At 44.6% G+C, this 10,000-nt stretch overlaps 1 protein-coding gene and 2 non-coding genes across 3 annotated transcripts; all 3 read left to right on the forward strand.

Annotated features, from left to right (window-relative positions):
• The first annotated feature begins 647 nt into the window (after window positions 1–647).
• Window positions 648–8,271, forward strand: LOC137085331 (uncharacterized). Its single transcript, XM_067451885.1, has 12 exons — window positions 648–653; window positions 2,005–2,154; window positions 2,238–2,324; window positions 2,417–2,524; window positions 2,880–3,377; window positions 3,831–4,306; window positions 4,422–4,722; window positions 4,846–5,647; window positions 5,750–5,959; window positions 6,080–6,681; window positions 7,083–7,187; window positions 7,300–8,271. Exons 1-12 carry the CDS (start codon window positions 648–650, stop codon window positions 8,269–8,271), a joined length of 4,317 nt encoding a protein of 1,438 aa, XP_067307986.1.
• A 994-nt stretch (window positions 8,272–9,265) lies between these two features.
• On the forward strand, window positions 9,266–9,347 carry trnas-aga (transfer RNA serine (anticodon AGA)). The gene has a single exon. It is a non-coding gene; the product is annotated as a tRNA-Ser (tRNA).
• Window positions 9,348–9,554: 207 nt separating this feature from the next.
• Window positions 9,555–9,626, forward strand: trnah-gug (transfer RNA histidin (anticodon GUG)). The gene has a single exon. It is a non-coding gene; the product is annotated as a tRNA-His (tRNA).
• The last annotated feature ends 374 nt before the right edge of the window (window positions 9,627–10,000 follow it).

Here is a 10,000-nt window from a genome sequence, read left to right on the forward strand (position 1 = left end):
GTCACGGCAGGACATTCTGGGTGCCGTTGTGTTTAAGCTCCATGCTACCCTGTACTTCAGACTCCTTTTTTTGTGCTCAGTGTGTTCTTGACATGCTCTGGAAGGTTGAGTGAATTGTCACGGTGACCTTTCTTTGAGATCCCAAGCTCTCAGGTTTGAACTCTTGGAGAAAGATTGAAAACAAAGCGCTCCTGTTTAGTTTCCTCTGTTTGTGTGTAATCTGTAGTCCTGTTGCTACATAGAGAATACGGTTCTGGTATATTTTCTAATTGCTAGGTGTCAGTTCCCTCGATGGCTGTTACCTAGAGTGCAGTGGACTTGCTATTTGCTCCAAAAAACTGACGTAAGTTTACAAGAATGTTAAGTGCGCAACAAGACAACAGCATTTAAGCATGTAAAGATGTTTTACAGACAAGAAGCAGTGAGTTTTTGTGTTTTTTTTCTAGCATTATTGCAGTTTGATCAGAATTAATAGTGTAATAGGCTCCATTCCCACGAAATCCCAAATATTCTTGGATATATCAAAGGTTCTGAATCGTCAAAGATAGAAACGCGATGCATGGGAGAATCTTTTTTTCTCCCGCCAATACTATTAACTTTGATCGGCGTTCCCACGCAGCGCTTACCTCCCCCAAGCAAGAGCCCGGATGGCGGTACCTGGATCAGGATCGTCTGTCTCACCGCTCTATTCTCGTCCAATTGCATCGCTGGCTTTCCATTGTGAAATTGGACGAGAGCCAATCGCGTCGATCGCTCTCCATTTTGAGATTGGACGAGAGCCAATCGCATCGCGGGATGAGAATGGACGCAGCCACTCACCGCGCTTGCATCCATTTTGAGATTGAATGACGACACACACCTCGCTTTTCGAAAACCTCTACAACTGTGTTATTACCGAGCAAAGTAAGTAATAAATGTTTTTTTGTTTTCTTCTTCTGTTTACTATATTATTTATTGGCCATATAATGTTACGTTTTCATTCGTCGCACAAGTCGTTTAATCGACCACTCTTTTAACAATCAGACAAACAATTGCTACAATAACGTAACTTTTTCTCGGTAAATTGTGAATGAAACCCTCATTAAGTTCACGTAAAGGTGTATTTTTGTGAGATATTATGAGGATTTCTGTATGCTAGGTCTGTCTGTCGCGATGGTTACGTGGTTTTACTATAGTAAACATGTTTGTGTTTATTAACTGTGGTCACATTAATCACGAATTGCCCATAGTATTTCATATTAAACATCATTTAGCTTGGTTTGAATGAAAAAAAAACTGTTATGGCTGTAAATGTAGTCATCCCTCATATTAACTCTGGTTTTTCTATAGTAAACATGTTTGTGTTTATTTATTGTGGTCATATTAATCACGAATTGCCCATATATATATATATATATATATATATATATATATATATATATATATATATATATATATATATATATATATATATATTTTTTTTTTTTTTTTTTTTTTTTTTTTTTATTTCTCCTTTGTTTTACCAGGGTAGTCACATTGAGACAGTAGTCTCTTTTTCAAGTGAGCCCTGGATATATATATATATATATATATATATATATATATATATATATATATATATATATATATATATATATATATATATATAGTAGATATAGTCACCCCTCATACTCATATTAACCATGGTTTTATTGTAATTAACATGTAGTAACCATGTTTTTTGGAGATTGTATAACCACAGTTTTTAGTACCTTGGTTTAACAATGGTAAGTATAGCTAACCATGCTTAATTTGTGGTTACCATGGTTTAACTTTGTTATATTTTATATTTAACTATATATAATTCATTTTTATTTGTAGTAAAACCATGGTTAGTTTTGGTAAGGGATGCCATCATTCAGTTAGTTTGAAGTTTTGTTTAAATATATATATTTTTTATAGTTGTATCATTATAATTAAATGGTGGGGAAAACATCAGTGTAGTTGTCCAGTACTTGTTTACTGTTATTTCCATGTTATTTTTAGATGAGCACAAAACCAAAGAGCCACAAGGCCATGGGAGATGGTGAGTGGATGGCGAGATTGAGGGCCTTTGCCAGCTCTGGGGTCTGGCCTTCTGGAGGAGGAAACAGGCCAGCCCCAAGGCAGCGGAAGTGGTACGACCTCTATCAGAAGGTAAAGTATCTCATTACATTTAATGCAGGTCTCCTGACAATTGTGTGGACAATATCAATATATAATGGTTTTTATCTTTTCAGATTGAGAAATGCCCCATGCAGGCCCATGGACAGACCACCCTCTTTAGAGGGTCCATGGCCTGCAACTGTGGATTCCACAGCACTAAGGTGATCTATTTGAAAATGACATGTAATGTTGCATTACATATCTGTTAAAATTCTGTTTCACTACATCGTATGCCCTTCTGCTGTTGTTTTAGCAGCCTGCTGCTGCCACTCAGTCTTCTGCTGCACCGCCTCTGTCTGAGGCTTCAGACACGGCTCCTGCCCCACGGACATTCCTGAGGCCCCCTCCAAGTTTGGCAATGGTGAGTATTTCCTCTGTAATTAATGTTTACTTAGATTAATTTTGTATTTGTTTGATAAGATTTACAGCCCACTAACTTCAGAATGATTCTAGCATACTCCTGCAGACTGATCAGTTAGGCCATTAACATTTTTATACATAAACTAATTTTTGTTTGACTATATAATATTAGTGAGGATATTGCATACACTTACTCTAAACTCTAAACCTACACAACACTAGATTTAAATACAAATATTTGCGTTTTGGCTGGTTTTTAACGAGTGAAGAACAGTAAAATGTCCTCAGTACTCTGTTTGTCATGATATTTCACTATATAGGTGAATAATTGCAATTAACTTTGTTTCTCTTTTTAGTTCACTAAGTCACGGTTTGGTGGGTCCCAGTTGGCTTCTCTGAAGCCAAATTTAGTGGATCGGCGGACCCCCAGCCCCTCTCCTCCACCCTCTTCCAGGACCCCTAGCCCTTCTCCTCCCAGCCCCTCCCCTTCTCCATCCTCTGTGAGGGCTCCCAGTCCTGCTACATCCTCTGTGAGGACCACCACCCCTTCTCCATCTTTTGTGAGGACCCGCAGCCCATCTGCATCCTCTGTGAGGGCTCCCACTTCTGCTCCATCCTCTGTGAGGACCCCTTCTGCTTCCCCTGTGAGGACCACTAGCCCATCTCCATCCTCTTTGAGGGCTCACAGTCCTGCTCCTTCCCCTGTGAGGACCACTACCACTTCTCCTTCCCCTGTGAGGACCACTACCCCTTCTCCATCCTCTTTGAGGGCTCACAGTCCTACTCCTTCACCAGTGAGGACCACCACCCCATCTCCATCCTCTTTGAGGGCTCCCAGTCATGCTCCTTCCTCTGTGAGTATATCACCACAAATGTAAATAAAAAATTTTTAACTCTTAGTACAAAACTCCAAACTGATCACACTTGTAACACAGCTAGAGATTCTTTCAAAACCTGACCTCATGGTTTCATTCTAGTTAAACTAAACGAGAAGAGATGCTACTCAAAAGTTTGATAGTAAGAAGCAGGGACTGTGAATTAAACATTTATATATGTGAACCACTTAGTAGAGAAAAGCATACTTTGTGATTTTGCATGTTGTACTAATACAATTGAAAAAATGCTGAAATGCTTGAAAAATTGCACTTTTGATTATCTGTTGTGATATAAGTATTAAGAGTTTTGAAATTTGACCAATTGCTTGTAAAAATTGCATCAGAGCAATAAAAGAAAGAACTATTGGATAGGCTGTGGTGTATATTAGTGCAGCCTTTATTTATCCAATAATCAAATTGTCTTTCAAACAGGAGGAGCCTGGAGGATCCTTGCCAGCCCCTGCTAGTGCCTCAGCTTCATTCTGGCTGCCAGGTGAAATGAGCAAGACCATCCCTGTGCAGGACCAGAGGTGGATTGCCAACACCTTGTTTCAATCTGGCAAGCTGCGGCCAGATTTGAAGCTGTGGTATGAGCCCCCGGTCCCAGCCCTCATTTACCACCAGACACCAACTCCTGACCGGTTCTTCACCCATCGGTTGATGGTGTGGATGCCCTACCACCTGTGGAAGGTGAGGGTGTCGTGCCCAGCTTGTGGCAAGAACCTGACGGGCTACGGTGTCCACAAGAGGGCTCGGAAGGTCCTGGACATTGACAGATACTACCTGATGGTGACAGAGACACTCAGGTGCACTGTGTGTTCTCTAAACTATCTGTCAACAAGTCAGACTGTCCGGGACCAGCTTGACCTGCCTCACCAGAAAATGTTCCGGCTGATCTTGACCCGCAAGTGAGTAAAGCACATGTTGATTGTGAAGACTTAAATTATTGAATTCACTCTCCAATGAACATATAACTAATCACAGCAACAATTTCAGGTTTGCCTGTGACATCCGTGTCATTAGGCTGCTTCGGGACCGGACGCTGGGCAACAGTCCAGCTAGATTGGTGAGGCAGTTGAAAGAGAACCATGGGGAGGAATGGCTGAATCGGTTGGCACACTATCTTGGGGAGTGTGCTGACTTTGTGGACCGACCCAGCCTCTTTCCAGTGGGCTGCCAGGAGCCTCCAGATCCCATCGACATCCCCACCAGTCGATGGCTGCTGTCCGTATACGGCAGGGACATCCTCTGCCGTATCGACCACATCAAGGCCAGCATCACGTCGACCTTTGGCACCATCTTAAAGATGGATTCAACCAAAAAGGTAATTAATAATCTGACTCTGTGATAGACTTACATATTTCTTAAACACTGTCAGATAAACATTCATGTTGTTATCAGTGAAAACAGTACATAATAAATGTGTTGTTACATTTGTAAACTCCAGATCACAAAGAAGCTGGCTGGCCATGGACGGGGGACAGCACTCTGGGTGACCTCCATTGGCAACGAGGTCGGCCAGATCCTGACCAGTGTCCTGTCGGTGCAGGAGGGGCCAGGACTGGACAGGATGGTGGCTGGTGTCATGGAGCGGTACCACCAGGCTGCCGTTCCTCCGCCAGTGCTGCTGTATGTGGACTGTGGCTGCTGCGTGAATGAGGGCACGAGCAAGCTGCAGTCCAGGTTTGGGCAATGGCCAGACCTCCACATACGGCTGGACATCTGGCACTTTATGAGAAGGCTGGCCGTGGGCTGCACCACCGACGCCCATCCCCTCTACCCCACCTTCATGGGATGCCTGTCTGCCTGCATCTTTGAGTGGGATGCAGGGGACCTCAGCCTGTTGCGGCAGGCAAAAAGACGGCAGCTGATGCAGGAGGGTGTGCCAGGTATTACTGATCTCCTGGTGGACAGGAGCATCAGTAAAAAGGACCTCAGCCTTTACTGCCGCAGGAGGACACGCGGTGAGGAGGCCACCATAGGGCTGATGGAGAGGCTTCTGCAGGAGCTGGGTGGAGCAAATGGGAGGGACCTCATGGGTGTGCCACTTCTGGATGAAGTGCGCATGGAGCACATCTGGCGTGTGCAGAAACGCCATGTCAGGTGCATCCAGGACTTGCCAGAAGTGCCACTCTACACTGAGGTAGGCACCACCAAAAAGGCAGGGGTCATCCTGACCAGGTATCGCTGTGCCAGAGGGTCCACGTCCCTGGAGTCTTTTCACTGCCACCTGAACAGGTTCATTCCAGGTTTGTGTCTCACATGTTTGATGTTTCAAATAATTTATATTTATTATTGAGATTGCAAGGCAAGGCTTTTTTGCTATAAATGTTGTTGTTTTATTCTTCTAGGAACCAGTGCCAATGCACTGAATTTCCAGCTCTACCTCCTGGAAGGCCTGAACAGGTGGAATCAGGATCGGGGGACTGCGGCAGTGACCAGCAAACCAGCGTCCCTTCTGACCTACGCCGGGGATATGGCCCACTGTGTCAACACCAACAGCCTGAAGGTGTTTGGCCGGGCTTTTGTGCCAACTTTCAGGCCACCTGCCAAATACACTGGTATGTCTTACCCTTATCTGGCTACATAATACTTTTGGTTTGTGGGTTTGCAATGTCTCAGGTTAACTGAAGATGAATTTTATCATTCCCGTATGTGTATATTTTTGTTCTTTTTCAAAGGAGAGCTGCTTGGTGTTGACTATCTCCTGAGTCAGACTGGACAGCCCCTGGTGGTGGACCCCGACTCAGAGGAGACGGAGAACATGCTGGAGGATGTTGATGAAGGAGTGGACGAAGAAGACGAGGGCTTCGGGGAAGACCAAGCACATGAAACTACTTGTGTGCCAAGTCTGACCGATGACCCAAGCTTCTCTGTCTCCTCCCGCTTTACGCCCTCCTTCGAGTCTCTCTCCTCCGCCCAGCCTGGTACCTCCTCCACCCAGCCTGGTGCCTCCTCCACCCAGCCTGCTGCCTCCTCCACCCAGCCTGGTGCCTCCTCCACCCAGCCTGCTGCCTACTTCACCCAGCCTGCTGCCTCTTCCACCAAGCCTGGTGCCTCCTCCACCCAGCCTGGTGCCTCCTCCACCCAGCCTGCTGCCTCCTCTACCCAGTCTGCTGCCTTCTCCACCCAGCCTGGTGCCTCCTTCACCCAGCCTGCTGCCTACTTCACCCAGCCTGCTGCCTCTTCCACCCATCCTGCTGCCTCCTCCACCCAGCCTGCTGCCTCCTCCACCCAGTCTGCTGCCTCCTCAGGAGCCACCGCATCTCCTGATCAGTCTGTGGTATGTATTTACCTTGTTAAATGTGCACTGACCGATAAATTGCTCATGATGCCTTAAAAAGTAAAGCCATTGTGATTATGTTAGGGTTAGGGTGTTATATAATATTGTTTTTATTTATACAGTAATTGTAAATGGTTCAACAGTGTTTTCATTACCTGCATTTATTTCAAACTGATCTGGTAGTAAAACACAGGTTGAGCTGACCTATAGCTTTTTAACGGTTTCCAAGATCTCCAAAAGTAGATGTTTTCAACAAAAATCAGCAAAAAATATCCTGCCCAAAAAGGCCATAAACATTACAGATAATGTACAAAGAAGCAATCCATTCATTTATATAGGCCAGTTTTTATGTATCTCACTTCACTGTCCTCATATTGTTGCTCATATCTGTTTTTTTTCAGGCTGTGGATGACTCTGGTGTGCCAGGCCAGGACAGAGTCGACAGCCTGGTGGAATATCTTGTTGAGCTTCGGAACCAGACCTCTCTGGTTCTCACCAACCAGCAGGTCAGGAACATTCTACTTTTTCTACTTTTTCACTTTGACCTGTCTTCCATGTTTACACTCGCACATGTTTTGTTTTCTCATTTGCTGTGTATTTTATGCTCTCTCTGCTTAGGTGAGCAATATTGTTGCTCTTTGGCAGAACCTGCTGGACTATGATAAGAGGAGGGTGGTGTTTCCTGCCAGACACAAAAGCAGGCTGGACACAGGAAGGTTCAGGTCCCCCAAGAAGAGGCAGGAGTTCACTCCAGGTGTGGAGAGTGTGAAGAGGCACGCACTCACCACCACTGCCCCACTTGCCCAGTGGCCAGATTGTTCTCGCCTGATGGAGACCATTTTTGTCAGGCTCTGTGCCATCTATCGGAGTCCCAGGAAGAAGGGGACTGGCACAGTGTCCAGATGGGACCTCATCCTGGAGGACTACAGGCAGATCAGGCGGCGCATTCTGGCCAATGGGACAATAATGCAGCAGACCACCATACAGCTGGTAGATGTGAGCCACACCACCTTGGTTCAGTGGCACAATAACCGGGTGAAGAGACAGGACACTGCGGTAGTGCTGCAGGGACTGGAACTGCCAAGCCGCTTGTCTGTTGCGGCTGACCCTCTACTCCCTGCCAATGTGCGCCCCCCATCTGCGCCCCCCCAGCCAGGTCCGACTCACCAGTACCACCTGCCCAGCAGCACCGTGGGTCAGGCCCAGGTGAAGAGGAAGAGGAATACCCCTTCAGCCCCAGTGGTTGTGGCACCAGCCGCAGAGAGGCCACTAGCCCAGCGCCAACTCTTCCCTGCTCCACCCCCAGGCACTCGACTCGTAATGCTGACGCCTGTGGCCTCACAAGGGCCTGTCCTGGTTGCTGCTCCACAGGCTCTCAGGGTCAGCCTCTCCTCTGCTCCTCCTGCCCCTCCTACTGCTCCTCCAGCTCGAAAACTGACCCGCAAAGTGCTGCACAATACGTGCAAGAAATGCGGGCAGTTCAGGACAGCAGAGACTGGGCACAGCCAGTACAAGGGCACCGTATACTGCCCCTCTGTAGAGACGGTTACAAAAGAGCAGTGGTTGGAGGACATTAAAAAGAAACTGTAAATAGTTTATGTAAATAGTTTATCTTTATATTTAATAGTTTTTGTAAATAGTTTATCTTTATATTGTTCTATGTGTATAGTTCTTTGTTTCCTGTTCTGTTGTACTTTAAAAAGAATATAATATATATTAAAAAGAAATAAAAGTTTGCTGTTTTGATCACAAATGCTTCTCTTTTGTTTTTTATTTTATTTATTTTCTTTGCTATAGTATCATTTAAGAGTAAAAGGAACTTATAATGTATAATGTACTTATAATTATAAAAATATTGTAATGCCAGGATACACTGAGTAATAAATAAATTTCCTCCTTTTTACTACAGTAAAAAAAAAACTGAATATAATTAAAACAAAAAGTTTTAGGAAACTGTAAATAAAATATGTAAATAAAATATATAGAATCAGTGATTATAATTAAAACAATATTGTAAAAAGGCATAACAAAAATTATTTCTGTAATGTGGAAACCAGTTATGTGATTTTTTTAATGATAAAACATAATTAACAACTTAAAGTTACAACCTACAAGTTTCTTGTAGCAGTGGGATTCGAACCGGCAACCTTGTGATCAGCTCTACTCCCATAGAAATATATAGGAAGATACAAAAAAACGTTTTTTGCGATAGTTTATGATAAAGATAGACTTGCAAAAACTTTTCTGTTTGGGGGACAAAGTCATAAAGATCTTTCTCTTCTCTTTTCTTCTCCTTTTCCCTTTTTTTCCCTCTCTTTTTCCCTTTTTTTCTCTTCTTCCTCTCTTCCCCCTTCTTCCCTTTCTTCCCCCCCTCAAACAGACTATTGTTCCCCAGCTTTGGCGGAGTCGGTAGAGCATCAGACTTTTAATCTGAGGGTCCAGGGTTCAAGTCCCTGTTCGGGCGAACAATCCTCTTTTCGTGGAGTGCAATGTTTCGCTGTTGAGTTTTTGCTGCTCTTCCCTGTTCTTGGGCAGCATCGCTACAAGGCTCCAATCAAAATTACATACCATCTGCCCTCAGCTTGTAGTCGTGGCCGAGTGGTTAAGGCGATGGACTAGAAATCCATTGGGGTCTCCCCGCGCAGGTTCGAATCCTGCCGACTACGATGACTGCCTGCACATGCTTTTGGTTGAAACCTCATGGAGGCCTTGCTAAAACTTTATAAAAGGAAAAAAAGGCCACATTTACAATATTACACTTGGAAAGAGTTATTTTGGTAAGAAACAGTTTAGTCTTGAAGTTAAAGATGACATGGTCTCATTGTATTCAGGGACATGTTATGGAGTAACCTATGAGGGCAGACCAGTAGCTCGCCGTGATCGTATAGTGGTTAGTACTCTGCGTTGTGGCCGCAGCAACCCCGGTTCGAATCCGGGTCACGGCAGGACATTCTGGGTACCGTTGTGTTTAAGCTCCATGCTACCCTATACTTCAGACTCCTTTTTTTGTGCTCAGTGTGTTCTTGACATGCTCTGGAAGGTTGAGTGAATTGTCACGGTGACCCTCTTTGAGATCCCAAGCTCTCAGGTTTGAACTCTTGGAGAAAGATTGAAAACGATACGCTCCTGTTTAGTTTCCTCTGTTTGTGTGTAATCTGCAGTCCTGTTGCTACAGAGAGAATACGGTGCTGGTATATTTTCTAATTGCTAGGTGTCAGTTCCCTCGATGGCTTCTACCTAGAGTGCAGTGGACTTGCTATTTGCTCCAAAAAACTGATGTAAGTTTACAATAATGTTAAGTGCGCCACAAGACAACAGC

Source organism: Pseudorasbora parva, chromosome 8 (genome assembly GCF_024679245.1).
Source record: "Pseudorasbora parva isolate DD20220531a chromosome 8, ASM2467924v1, whole genome shotgun sequence".
Taxonomy (NCBI): domain Eukaryota; kingdom Metazoa; phylum Chordata; class Actinopteri; order Cypriniformes; family Gobionidae; genus Pseudorasbora; species Pseudorasbora parva.